Source organism: Vicugna pacos, chromosome 15, assembly GCF_048564905.1.
Source record: "Vicugna pacos chromosome 15, VicPac4, whole genome shotgun sequence".
Taxonomy (NCBI): Eukaryota; Metazoa; Chordata; class Mammalia; order Artiodactyla; family Camelidae; genus Vicugna; species Vicugna pacos.
The window spans coordinates 38,529,019-38,544,015 of record NC_133001.1 but is presented as its reverse complement, the minus strand read 5'-3'; the positions used below and the strand labels follow the sequence as shown (position 1 = coordinate 38,544,015).

Genomic DNA, 14,997 nt, shown 5'->3' with positions numbered 1-14,997 from the left:
ACACTGAGGGTAATGTAGAGGTCCCAGGGGGTAGTAATTCACAGTTTGATTGGGTGTATTTGTTTAACGGAAATGAGATAAAGGAATGTCAGTGTTTTCTTACAGGGTTTCCTTAAAAAATGATGAATTACATGCATAAATTAGTCTGCTTTGAAATCCTTAGAAGAAGTGATAAGAGGCTGGAGTCCATGAATTAACTGCTTAAGTAACTGGAAATATGTTCACTCTATTTCTCAACATAGCAAACAAAGCTTTGCCTCTGTATTACAAGGTGGTCATTTGTTCTGCGTTGCAGATTTCTCCCCCATGTTTTAGTGTCTTGGAATATGCTTGTGCTGTACTGTGTTTTCACGTATCTTCTTCATAAAAGTTCATCCACATGTGTTGTTGTACTTGGCAGGCTTGGTACTGACCTTGATGGGTGGCCATTTGTGTGAGTGGAGAGTATCTGGCTGCCATTATGGAGCCACTGATGGAGAACAGGCGGTGGCCTGGAGCACGTGGTCTGCTAATTCAGGCTGACCTGGGTCACATTTGGCTTGCACAGTGAGGGGGGTATGGCTTTAAACTTTGAGAAAATGTGTTTCATTTTTATACTTATTCTAAATATCCTTTTCCTAAATACAAGATGCTTGTAATGGACAGATTGAAGATTAGAGCTTTTTGAGACTCTTTATACTTGTACTTCAGTACTATTTAAGCACGGGTCTCAATAAGGAATCTTTTAGTTCTAAGGGACAGAAACCCAATTCAAATTGGCTGTTAAAAGGGAACTTTGTTGGTTCTTGTAACCAGAAAGACTAGGGGTTTCTGATCAGAGATAGCTGGGCTCGGGGCTCAAACAGACCGCCAGGTCTTTCTCTTTCCCTCTTTTCTCATCCTTGTTCTCGTGTCTCTGTTTTTCTCTGCCTGCCTCAGTATCAGAATGTCTGTTGTCAGAAAAGCACCAGATTTCATTGTCCATAGACCTCACAATCCAAGAGGAAGAGAGATCACGTACCATGGCCGAGGTTAAAGCCCTTACCCTCTTGTGCTTCACTTCCCTTACCTGGAGAATGGAGAGAGCAGTAATGCCCACCTCATTTGGATATTGAGGGATTAAATGGGTTAATATTTGTGAAATGCTTGAAATAGTGCCTGGTGTGTAGTAAATCCTCAGTTAATGTCGACTGTTATTATTATCCCCACTTTAAAGGAGGGGAAGACTAGGTACGAGCAAATAAAACTGCCCAGTCCTTCATAACTCGGCAAAAGCAATCTTTACTACCTAGAAAATCTGAAAACATTGCAATAGTTACAGTGTTTCCTGCTCAGTATGCCGAGTCCTGCCCTTGAGCTTTTCAGGTATCTGAGAGGTGGAAACAATGCCTTCCATTCTAGCTCTGCACTCCACCTGCCTTAATGACCACACGCAGCATTTGAAAGTTACTGAAAAAATATACTAGAACTCGCTCCTGTGACTGTAGCTGTGCTTTTATTTTTTGGAATAATTATAGCTACTATTGTTTATTCAGAATTGTGTAGTCACTACCGTTTACTGAACACTGTATGCCAGGTGCTGAATAATCCTAGGAAGCAGGCACTATTTATGTTTTTACTGATGAAGAAACTGAAGCACAGAAAATCTAAGTGACTTACGCAAGGCCTTAGAGCTGGGCCAGAATTCAAACCAGGTCTGCCTTGGATTTCGAAGGCCATGCTTTGAATCACCATGCTGTAGTCTTCTAAGGAAGCTATGAGAAGGCAGATACCAGTGTAAGACTTGGCATCATCTGGAGGAAAGGGGTTGAACCCGCGTAGGCAGGAAGAAGTGAACAGAGGCTTTTGTGAGAAAGGCTTGGTTGCAGAACTCAGCATCTCAGGGCCTACAATTTAGGTGAAAGGAGGGGAAACGGAGTGCACACAATATCAGGATGCAGTCCTGTGTGGGAAAGAACGTGCTCGAGGGTGCGTGAAGCTGGCTTCTGCTAAAGCCAGGAGGGGGGCTACCCAGGGAGGCTGATGGGTGAACCAGGATGTGAATTCCAAGATAATAGATTTGTAGGAGAAAAATGGGCAATAATTAGTTCATAGACAGGCGAGGTAAAAGAGAGGGAGAAGTGATAAACAGCATAAAATAAACTTTATCACTGATAGTGAAAAATTTAGGAAAAAACCTAGAAAGTTACAGAACAGAGAAACCTAGGTACTACCTGAGGAACTTCCCAGTGGGACGGAAGAAAGTACTCCCACTTAGAGCACACTTCTTAAGGCCCTAAATGCTGGCTTCAGTCAGATCCCCGTCAGGGCACTCTGAAGGTCTTTTAGAGTCAGATTATGTTGATGGAACTACACATCGGTTTTCCCTGGGACAGCACCCTGAGTACATCTTAGTAGTCTTATGCAGCACTTCCCAAACTTGCCTGAACATATGAACCACTTCCAAGGTGCTTGTTAAAATGCCACTTTTCAGCCCAGCCCTCAGAAATTCGGGGTCCAGTGAGGGTGGTGATTATGGGCCCTTTTGGAAGAGAGGTAGGCTGTTAATCTTCAGTAGCTCCAGATGTTTTCCTGTCTCACACCCAAGTAAGCACAGAACAGAGGCAAAAAGGGCATTTACCAAGGCCTGGAGGCCAGCGCTGGGATGTAACAGGGGCTGGGGGCCAGAAGGAACCTCGGAGGTGTTACTGAGGGCCTGGGCTGGGGCGGTTGGAATTGAGCTCTCTGAGGAACAGGTGCTTTGCATCTGACAGACTGCTCAGGAAAGTAGGTGTAATTATCAGTAGACTTAACTACTTTAACTTTTTTAGGAATGCTAATACTAGGAATTCGAAACATTCCCTAAGGTTTTAATAATAAGTATTTGTTATTCTTTGCACTCTTAGGCTGCTTGCAGATTGCAAACAGACTGACTTGTGTTCTCATTTCTAATCTTTTAAGGCAAGATAATAAAAAAGAACTTCTCCTTAAATAGTAAGCAATGTCCCCTGGAGAAGTTTTGGGAGAAAGCTGGACGTGGGTAGGGGACGTGGGTGGGGTCGGGAGAAGGCCCGAGGGCTTCTGCATCTGCTGATTCCCAGGCAGCCGTTCTCCAAGGGTGGTTGTGGAGCCCTGAGGCTCCCCAGGCCTTTCAGAGTGTCCTCAGGTCACGACCATCTTCACAGCAATACTGAGATACTGTTTACCTGTCACTGTGTTGACACTGAATTGGCAGAAGCAGGGGGCGGCCAAACTGTCGGTCCCTTCACCCAAATCAAGATCGGGACAGCACGCCGTGCTAGGAGCCATCCTGTGCTTTGCTGCCACGAGTTTGTAGCTGAAAAAGAGAGAAAGACAATTTTGTTTATGAATGTGTTTGATAAAGCAGTAAATATTATTAAGTGCATTTTTAATATTCTGTGTAATCAACTGGGAAGTACTTGCAGAACACTCGGGCTGCGCGCTAAAGCACAGTGGGTTCGCAAGAAAAAGCTGAGCCGGCTGCTTCTCCCAGGGAACACTCTTTTTACTTGAAAGAAATACTGACAAACTATGGGTATTCAGACTTGGGTATTTGGCAGACATTCTTTCAGACATGAATGAACTCATCACTTCTAGGAAACTAATTATTACTATTTGTTACCAATGATAAAATTTTGAGCTTCCAAGAAAAAAATGAGACTTCTGGAAAACTTGTATCTAGGAACACTAGGAACGTGACTGCTTCCCAATACTTCCAGTACGGGATGAGAGTTTTCTTAGGAGGTTGTGATATTAATGCATATAATTTTTAATATTATATGAAATATATTAACATTTGGAAATCTGCACATTTTCCAAATGACTGATGCATGATGTTAAAAAAAAATCAAGCATGGGTAAAAGATCCATTCAGAGTTCAAGACAGATCAGTGAGTGTGGGTTTATTTGTTTTTTTAGGCTAATGAATTTTACTGTAACAGTTATTTAATGTAACAGGGAAACATTCATTGATAGGATTTCAAATTCCACTTTGCAGGAACTCTAAGGAGCCACCACATGTTGAATTTTGGTGTGGTATCAAAGAATGGTACGCACAATTAGCTGAAAAAGCTATTAACATACTTCTCCCTTTTCCAACTACCTATCTGTATGAGGCCAAATTTTTATCAAAAACTTAAACCAAAACATCATATGGCAGCAGACTGACTACAGAAGCAAGCCTGAGAATCCAGCTGTCCTCTATTAAGCCAGACAGTAAAGAGAGTTGCAAACATGTAAGATGTTGCCCATCTTTCAAGACCTTTTGGGGGGGGGGGATCTAGTTATTTTTCATAAAAACCATTATGTGTATGAATATAATAAGATTTGTTATTTTATTTTAGAGTGGGTGAATAAATATTTAAAATGTACTCAGTTTTAATTTCTAGTCTGATGAGTATTGATAGATTAGAGCACCCATAAAGAGAAGCTCTGTGGAGTCCCTCAGTAATTCATAAGGGTTTAAAGAGGTCGTGAAACCAAAAAGTTTAAGAACTGCTCAGGTCTGACTAAAAGGAACGCTCCAAGATCCTTGTCTGGGCTTCCTTGAGGACTTCGTCTTTATGTTCATCTCTTCAGTCTGAAATCATGAAAAAGACATCTAGGCTCTCCCAGCCCCCATGAGTACACCCAGTTCCTACCAGCCAACACTGAAAGTCTTCTGTATCTGGCACAGGAAGCAATCACTGAAGCTCTTCTCAGACAGGCCACATCCTGCCTCGTATTATGAAATTTAGGTGGGGGAAACCCAGTTGATTCAAGTTCTCAGTATTTTTCCCATGAGAAGCTGCTTTTTATTATCACAGATCTGATAATTTCCACTTAGGAGGTAAGGTTTTAATAAAGCTGTCAGCTTGGTGTTTGGAATCAGACAGGCTCACCTATTTCATAGCTTTAAAGTTTGGGCAAGTTTTTTTTTTTTTTTAATCTCTCTGAGCTGCAGTTCCCTATACATGAGGTAAAAACTGGGTTAATGATAGGTTTAATGGTGGTGTTGATCCTTAGCAGGTGTGTTAATAGGTTTTAATTCTCATTCCCCTTGTTTCTATTGGCAGTTTTCTTGGACTTGGGAGTTTGAGGTGGCAGTTAGCTTGAGCGCTGTTTGTGTCACAGCTGAATGACTACAGACTCCTGTCAGAGAGAGCTGTTCAGCCCCACTGTTGGATATATTTGATTAAGTACATATTTTTTATAATAAATCCTACCCCCCTACACACATGCACACAGATTGCACAAAAAAGGCAAGGTGATTTGGCATATGATCAGTCAGACCTTTTAGATTATCAGCTAATGTCTACTTGGCTCTTCTGATAAATACTTTGATAATCACACAAGCAAGAATAAATAGCCTTCAGTGAAAGTGTCAGTCCTGAGGGACTAGCTCTGTTCTTTTGAAGATACGTATTCCGTATTTTTAGATATGAGCACATAAATGGTCTAAATCATCCCAGACCTTGTACAGAATGGTCCTTCTGTACTAAATCATTCTCTATGTGCTAAGTTTAAAATGTAGTCTTGATTTTTCTCTAGTCTTTTAGGGAAGTTCTTTCTCTACTGAAAACAGAGCATTGAAAAGAGAGGGCCCATCGCTGTTTTCTGGGGTTTTATTCTTTTATCCCCCATTCCATGGAGATGTCCCCTGACCTCTGGTACTGTGGCTCCTGGAAGGCTAGAGAGTTGTTATTGTGCAGGGTTAGGGAACCCATACGCACAGCATATTTTCTCAAAGGACACTCAAAGTATAAATGCTTTGAGGTGGTGGGAAGAAAAAAGATGTTAAAAGGGAACCTTAAAACTTAGAAACAGTTTCGTACCACAGTGGTCTGTACATCATGAAGTCGCCTTTGATGTGTCCCAGCAGTTACGCCCAGATTTGCTGTGACTCTGCTCTCCCCACTCTCTTGACTGAGCCTAAACTCTTCCTCACTCTCTACTCAGCATCCTTCCTATTTATCCTCAGCTCTTCCATCACACCCTCCCAGATCACGCTGTTTGCTTTCAATTCTTAAAGATTGGTTTAGGATCGCTTAACCTCTCTCTCTGTTTTGATGTTACCGTCTTTCCTTAAAGACCACCTTCTAGTACCAGTTTTAACTTATGATCAAGTGCTTTCAGGTGTGAAATTCATGAAATTTAGAAACTGGAAAGAAAATGGCACTGCTTTAGAGATCATTTACTTAAATTTCTGGGAGTGTGTGAAAGGTTGCAAAGTACCAGATTCTCTGCGAGCTCACTGTTTCTGTCCATGTTCATTCACAGAAATGGACACAGTGGTAACTCAGGCTTCACATTCATTCAGTCCCATGCTCCTAGTACTTTAAATATTGTCTTTCAGGCCACTTGGGTACAGTTCGCCCCTAAGGAACAAACCTGATACTTGTGTTCAGCTAATAGTGCCTGAAACTAACCACCTCCTCAAATGCTTGAAATAAATACTCTTTTGATAAAGCCATATACTCAGAGAGTGTTGGAAGTACAAAAGATCATTTAGAAAATCATTTCATAGATGAGTGCCCTTGTTCTTATTAAATGACTTGCTTGTTGGAGGCAGACCTAAAGCAGAATGCCAGCCACTTCGCTTGCCAGCATTCTCTTTCCTGTAAAGGACTCCAGTTTTGTTTTGTTTTAATATAATGGAATTATTTCAGAATGAGTCGCTAGAAATAATCCTGTTCTGAAAAACCTAAGAGATGAACTGTAAATATGTCTCTGTATTTGAGTTAACAAATAAGAGAGTGCTTTGAATCCAGTAGAGGAAATAGGCAAATTAATTTAATGTTCTTTGTTTTATTGGTAGGTAAATCTTCTTTAGATGGTTGTCATACTTAAAGTAGGAAGAAGTATATTCTGTGCAGGAGTGAAAATAAGTTAGAATTCTGTTTTCAATCTTTATCATACACATAGCCTAATCAAGTTCTTCTGAAGTGTGACTATTACAGGGGCTCATTTGTGGTATCAAGTTCAAGTAAATGTTGGTTCTCTGCTCTCTCTCCAGTGACCTTTGCCATTTTGTTGAGTATCTGAAAGTATCAGAGACACTCTGAGATCATCTCAAAGTACCTGAGAGGCTCTGAAATACATACTAAATCTGTTTATTACTAAATCAGGAACTATTTCCTGAGCACTGCTTAATGTTTTAGCTAGATGCAGTAACTACAGCAAACAACATGAGTTTTGTTTGAAACGCAAATGTATTGCATGTAACTAGGACTTCATAAAAGTAAGCATTGTTGCTTTTGGCTTTTAATTATTAAATAGGCATTATTTATTTTTTTCTTTCCAAAGAAAGGAAAAAATTTGATAAAAAGAGAAAATTTCCCCGCTTTTGATGAAGTAATTCAGTGAACCTTTTATTTATGTATTATAACCATATGTACCCAGCCAGAAGTTTTTCTTCTCTTCTGTCTCTCCTACAACTAAATAGCTTTGGGCAGAAGCATGCAACCTTTTTGCTATTAAGTTTCTCTGAAGTAAGGCCAGAGAGCTTTAAAAATATTTTGACCTAAGATGGTTCAGGAGTCTGGTTATGACTCGATTCGTTCTGACTGATTTGATTGAATAACATCTTGGATTGTCAAAGAAGTGATGTAATGAGTGTTTTCTCATTCTTGCAGGATATGCTTAGGCTAACAAATATATCTCCCACCTAGTATAATACAGAGAACTTCCCAACCTGCTCCCTCCAATTGAGGTACAGTTTCCTTGCTCAGAAACCGGTCTCTTTTTACTTTGATTAGGATCTGTTAGATTCTTGTCCTTTTCTTTCTTAAGAGGAAGTTTGGACTCACTCCCTATAACTTTTTTTTTAATTTTCAATTTTAAAAGTTAATATTGTAAAAACTGGAAAAAAATCTCAAACTTAGTGGCAGTGGCAGGTATCCTGAAGTTTTGGAAAGTAAGCTGCTAATGCAGTGCTTCGTCCTTCTCAAATACATGGACGCTCTCCTACATAACCTCCTACGTAACAGACATATTGTTACCAGCTAATCCTCATAAGACAACCCCGTGAAGGCCAGTCGGCAAAAAAAGAACATCTGAGTGCTGCATTTTACAGAGTCATGACAATTCACAGTTGAGAGGTCTCAGTATATAACAGAAAAAATATATATACTTACCGAAAACTGAATGACAAGTGAAGAGGCAGGTGAAGATGATCATGGTGGTGAGACTGCCGCCCGTATGTTTGCCTGGGACTCCAGAGTGTCTGCATTCACTTCGATGCTGAGTCTGTGAGGTCTTGTGTTGACTCATCATGTGACCACTGGATAGTGCCAGCCTTTGGCTTTGCATTTGGCCCCAGTACTTTTTCTCAAGAGTCAGCCATCTTAGTCTCATTGGCCTCCTTCCTGACGTAGCTTTTGAGAGCACAGTTATTCCACAAAGTGCAGGTATGTCAGCACAGCAGGGGGAGTGCAGGGCTGAAGCTGTTCACTGCTCCTTAAGGGTGGTCTCGCATGAATGAGTGTCCTGCCCTGGAGCTAGCTCTCTTGCTGAACAGTAAGAAAACTCGCCCTGTGATGAGCTATACACACCCTTTGATTTCACTTTATTCCTGAGAAAATAGTCCTAAATGAAGTTCTTCATATAATTTTCTTCGATATTAGAAAGTGCCATTGTCAAAGTGACATGGTTGTGACATAGGTATGCTGAAGAATAGTTTTTCTTAGAAAAAGTGAAAAGGTTGATTAATAAGGTTGGTTCTTTGAAAGAACTATTATAGGAAATCTCAATATAAGAAACTGTTTTCCTGAGAGAAATGTACAGGTTTACATAAATGTTGATTAATTTTAAAGTTTTTTTTTCTTTTAACATTTAAAGAAATTCAGAAAGCATTCACACATCCCATCACCTTATCAAAGTGACTTGTGTTCTTTCTTTATGTGTCTATTTGGATAACTTTCACACTAAGAATCTTATTTATATTAAAAAGTTATTACACAGGTAGATTCTGATTATGTATGTACTTTTAAGGCTCTTGCAGACCAATTTGAAGATAAGACCACGTCTGTGCTGGAACGCCTGAAGGTTTTCTATTGCTGCCGAGTACCACCTCACTGGGCCATTCAGGTATTTTTGTTGTCGTCATTGGGTATGGAGAATACTTCACATGTGAAAGAAAAAGCATTAGAAAAGAATGACTTTCAATTTGTGTTTGAGTTTTCAAATATTTCAGTGAAAAGAATAAAAGTATCTAGCTGGGGATTGCCAGTTACTTCAAATTGCTATTTTGAGTGAAGTTATATTAGACTTCTAAAACTTTTTTTAAATTTTAAACTAGATTAAATAGAATCCTTGAAACTAAATGATTGGAGAACCACAAAAGTTTCCATTTTTCAAATAACTTTTTATATTTAAAATCCCTTTAAAAGGGACTTTATGCTAAAGAATGAATCTTTTAAGCAACTTGTTTACAAAAAGTAAAAGAAAGCATTTATTTGATACGCAATATTGTGAGGTATCCTTAAGTACGCTTCTCTTTCTAAGGATGTAGGAATAGCTAGTTTAGCTCCTGCCCTGTGGTTCTCCTGTGTTATAGGCGTGGTTCCCCTGTTCTATAAAACTGTTAGCCTCTGTGGCGACTGGGACACCTGGTCCAGCTCCTTAATTCTACAGACAAGAAAATTGAGGCCTATTGCAATTAACCACACTTTTCCAATGTTGATCACACAGCTGTTCATAAACTACATCTCTAGTTTTTCAACTTTTTGTGTAGTTTACCTCCTTTCCTATCCCTTCATTGCGTTGTAATTGTACCAGGTAATAACAACCAACTTTTACTGCACATTTATTATGAGGCACACATTTTGTTCTGCCTTCACATGCATTGTCTTATTTTATTGCAACAACTTTGTGAAATATCCCCATTGTACAGATGTGGAAGTTATAGCAGAGAAAAGCTAAGTGGAATCAAAAGGTACCAGCCAGAAATTTCTAGATGATTTGGTAACTGTTGTCATTTTAACCAGCTTCCAATCCTCTCTGGTGGATTATACACATACGTAGTGACTTAGAACTACAAATGCCAACCCACTATATAACGAATCTCCATCATAAGATTTCTTAGAATAGGTTATATTCTGTTTGTTTTTATTGAAGTGTAGTTGATTTACAATGTTTTGTTAGTTTCAGGTGTATAGTATCGTATACATATATATGTTTTTTTCAGATTCTTTTCCATTGTAGGTTATTACAAGATATTGAATGTAATTCCCTGTGCTATACAGTGGACTCTTGTTGTTTACCTGTTTTATATACAGTAGTGTGTATCTGTTAATCCCAAACTTCTAATTTATCCCCCCTCCTTTCCCCTTTGGTAGAGTAGGCTGTATTTTTAAGCACAAGATAAACAAGGGGGTTTATTACACATTGGGGTTCACTTTATCTATTGAAGGGGGGCTCAGTAACACATAGACACATAAAAAGCATTGTTATATCATCTCAAAAGGAGTAGCTTCTTCATCAAGAAGGTGTTAACAACTGGAGCTTTTCGGCATGTTTTTGACCCTGACCTGTGAAATTTGTTAAGTGCTTTGTACTTTGTGGTTTGTGGTATACAAAGATTTCAGGCTTTGAGCTCTTATTAAGACAAAAAATGTCTATTGAGGGTGTAGCTGTTACTCAGTTTCTGAACAGAATCATTAGGAAAATTAAACACTGTTGAAACATAATTTAGGCTAAGTGTTTATTTTATCTGCTTAGGAGGCTGTGGATTTTAGGATCTTTGGGCAGTTAGAAAAACATTCTCTTTCATTAAGAAATTAAATCATTTTTTCTTTCTTTTTAGGGAGTAACCATATCTTTTTGTACTATTTTTAAAGATCAAGAAATAACAGCATGGTTTATTGTAAAAGGAGAATTTGCCTTTAGCTAGCCATATCAGCTTAGGTGCCGTAACTTTCTTCATTTGTTGAAAGAAAAGATTAAACTACTTACTACTTGAGCACCAAGACTTATTCCAGCTCCCACATGCTGTGTTCAGTTTTTGAAAATGTCCAATCACATATTCTAAAATAGCCAAATTCGCCTGTATTTCATGGAATGCAGAAGAACTGGACCATCCCTTTTGTTTATTTTGATAATATATTAGCTTATAATTTTCAGATGTATTTCATTTTACTTTCTAATTTTGTTAGTCCTGCATTTTCCATGTCCATTAGCTTCTTAACTCTTAAATATGTATTGAATTTTGAAACCATACCTTATTTACGAGTCTCACCTAATTTTTTAACCTTTCTAATACTGTTTTCTATGCCTGCAGGATGGACCACTTATAAACTACAATAGATTTAATTTTGAGTATGTTTAACCTTCACTCACCTTGCCACAAAATTTGTGCCCTTTTATCTGCCAAGGACTGGAAAATTAGATAGCTAGGTTTTTTAGAATGTGCTTAAAGTAAATTAGTGTTTTGTTTTCCTCAGCTATATACCCAGAAGTGGGATTGCTGGATCATGGGGTGGTTCTGTTTTCAGTTTCTTGAGGAACCTCTGTTTTCTGTAGTGGCTACAACACTTTACATTCCCACCAACAGTGCGCAAGAGTCCCCTTTCCCCCACATCCTCAGCAGCACCTCTTATCTTTTTGTTAATAGCCATTTTAACTAGAGTTTAAAAAATTGATTTATTGGATCTCAGCTTTACAACAGAGATCATATATAGAATCTCTAGGGAATAAGAAGTATAGATTTTGCTTTTTAAGTTCTCAGTTCTTGGGGAAAAAATGGATATATTGAATGTTTTGAAACAATTGCTATTTTATTTTTTTAATTACTCACCTCCTTTAAAGAAGCTTGCTAAAGTATTGAATCATTGCAATTTCCTAATTGAATTATAGAAATTGAGGTTGAATTATATAAATTATGTATTTATTACAATTAGCAGACCCTTGAGACGGCAGATTGGATATATCTGCAAGTGAAACAGGGCTATCTGTCTTTGCATACAGAAGTGTTCATTATTTTAACTTTATTTTCTAGCGCCAACTTGCAAGTCTGCTCTTTGAGTTGGGATGCACCAGTTCAGCCCTTCAAATATTTGAGAAACTAGAAATGTGGGAAGATGTTGTCATTTGTTATGAAAGAGCCGGGCAGCATGGGAAGGTAAGTAATAGTAAAATTCTTTATACTGGGAAGAACCTTCCATCTTTGAGCATCTTCTCATATGTTTTGTTTTTAAAACCTATTTTTACCAACAGTTCACTTATATTCCTTTTTTCACCTTTTCTCCAGAAATCTTTTCAATGTTTTCTCTGATTTCAATTGCAGCAGACTATTTTATGTGTCTGCATGGGTATGTGTATATTAAAGACAAAAGCAAGCCCAAAATTGATACATTATTTGATGTTTAGAATGAATAATAAAATCCTTAAAGACACTGTGATCTCTTTCCTTTATTAACTCTCCTCTTGTAGGAGAGCTTCTGAGTGAACTGTTAGGAATTATTTTCAGCATTACTGGGTTACCTCATGATCAGAGGCTGTGGGTCTGAAGGAAGGTTACCTATGAGGAAGAGCAGCTGGATCTGCCTGTAGAAAATTCAAAGTGTGTATAATGACAATGCCTCTCCCCTCAGGGCAGAAGAGTTGTCAAGTGTGTAATATATATTTAATTCTACCCTTAAATTAGGTCAAGAGGAAAAGTGTTGCAATATTTGCATCTATTAATCGGATGTTTTTCCACTCATAAATGAACAGAATTTTTTAAATAATGAGGGATTATGCATTGTGTGTATCTGTTAAATGGACACATTGAAATTAGATGTTAATTTTGGAGTAAAATTTTAAATGGCTAAATTTCTATCACAAGTATAGTACACAAGCAGAATAAAACCCACAAATAGGTCCACCAAAACTGAATCAAGAAGAAACTGAACACTTGAACAATCCGATCACTAGAAAGGAAATAGAAATAGCAATCAGAAACCTCCCTACAAATAAAAGTCCAGGACCGAATGGCTTCACCGGGGAATTCTACCAAACATACAAAGAAGAACTCATACCAGTCCTTCTCAAAATCTTCCAGATGATTCAAAAGGAGGGAATACTCCCAAACTCATTCTATGAAGCCACCATCTCCCTGATACCAAAACCAAGCAAAGACACTACAAAAAAAGAGAATTAAAGGCCAATGTCACTGATGAACATAGATGCCAAAATCCTCACCAAAATTTTAGCAAATAGAATCCAACAACACATAAAAAAGATTATACATCATGACCAAGTGGGGTTCATCCCAGGGACACAAGGCTGGTTCAACATACGCAGGTCAATCAATGTAATACATCACATCAACAAGAGAAAGGACAAAAACTACATGATCATCTCAATCGATGCAGAAAAAGCATTTGATAAAATTCAACACCCATTTATGATAAAAACTCTTGCCAAAGTGGGTATAGAGGGAACATATCTCAACATAATAAAAGCTATATATGACAAACCTACAGCCAGCATAGTACTCAACAGTGAAAAACTCAAAAGCTTCCCACTAAAATCTGGGACAAGACAAGGATGCCCACTATCACCACTCCTAATCAACATAGTCCTGGAAGTCCTAGCCACAGCAATTAGGCAAGAGAAAGAAATAAAAGGGATCCAAATTGGAAAAGAAGAGGTAAAAGTGTCATTATATGCTGATGACATGTTACTATACATTGAAAACCCTAAAAGGTCCACACAAAAGCTACTAGAGCTGATTGAAGAATTCAGCAAGGTAGCAGGTTACAAAATTAACATTCAAAAATCAGTTGCATTTCTTTACACTAACGATAAATCAACAGAAAAAGAAAGTAAAGAAACAATCCCTTTTAAAATAGCACCCAAAGTACCTGGGAATAAATCTAACCAAGGAGGTGAAAGAATTATACACAGAAAACTATAAACCATTGATGAAGGAAATTAAAGAAGACTTTAAAAAATGGAAAGATATTCCATGCTCTTGGACTGGAAGAATCAATATTGTTAAAATGGTCACACTGCCCAAGGCAATCTACAGATTTAATGCAATCCCTATCCAATTACCCAGGACATATTTCACAGAACTAGAACAAATCATAATAAAATTTATATGGAACCATCAAAGACCTAGAATTGCCAAAGCATTACTGAAGAGAAAGAAAGAGGCTGGAGGAATAACTCTCCCAGACTTCAGACAATACTACAGAGCTACAGTCATCAAGACAGCATGGTATTGGTACCAAAACAGACATATGGACCAATGGAACAGAAGAGAGAGCCCAGAAATGAACCCACAAACTTTTGGTCAACTCATCTTCGACAAAGGAGGCAAGAATATACAATGGAATAAAGACAGTCTCTTCAGCAAATGGTGTTGGGAAAACTGGACAGCAGCATGTAAAACAATGAAGCTAGAACACTCCCTTACACCATATACAAAAATCAACTCAAAATGGATTAAAGACTTAAACATAAGACAAGATACAATAAACCTCCTAGAGGAAAACATAGGCAAAACATTATCTGACATACATTTCAAAAATTTTCTCCTAGAAGAAATAAAAGCAAGAATAAACAAATGGGACCTAATGAAACTTACAAGCTTCTGCACAGCAAAGGAAACCAGAAGTAAAACAAGAAGAAAACCTACGGAATGGGAGAAAATTTTTGCAAGTGAAACCGACAAAGGCTTGATCTCCAAAATATATAAGCAGCTCATACAACTCAATAAGAAAAAAATAAACAACCCAATCCAAAAATGGGGAGAAGACCTAAACAAGCAATTCTCCAAGGAAGACATACAAATGATCAAAAAGCACATGAAAAAATGCTCAATATCACTAATTATCAGAGAAATGCAAATGAAAACTACAATGAGGTATCACCTCACACCAGTCAGAATGGCCATCATTCAAAAATCCACAAATGACAAATGCTGGAGAGGCTGTGGAGAAAGGGGAACCCTCCTATACTGCTGGTGGGAATGCAGTTTGGTGCAGCCACTGTGGAAAACAGTGTGGAGATTCCTCAAAAGACTAGGAATAGACTTACCATATGACCCAGGAA

The 14,997-nt window shown here is 38.2% G+C and overlaps 1 protein-coding gene across 2 annotated transcripts in view; it reads left to right on the top strand.

Annotated features, from left to right (window-relative positions):
- The window catches only part of TTC27 (tetratricopeptide repeat domain 27), a 146,196-nt gene that overhangs the window by 62,018 nt on the left and 69,181 nt on the right, over positions 1 to 14,997 (top strand). For both annotated transcript variants that reach the window (XM_006197260.3, XM_072937936.1), the window contains exons 11-12: positions 8,950 to 9,045; positions 11,954 to 12,076. In XM_006197260.3, coding sequence (XP_006197322.1) covers positions 8,950 to 9,045; positions 11,954 to 12,076 — 219 coding nt within the window. The remainder of the gene's footprint in view (positions 1 to 8,949; positions 9,046 to 11,953; positions 12,077 to 14,997) is intronic.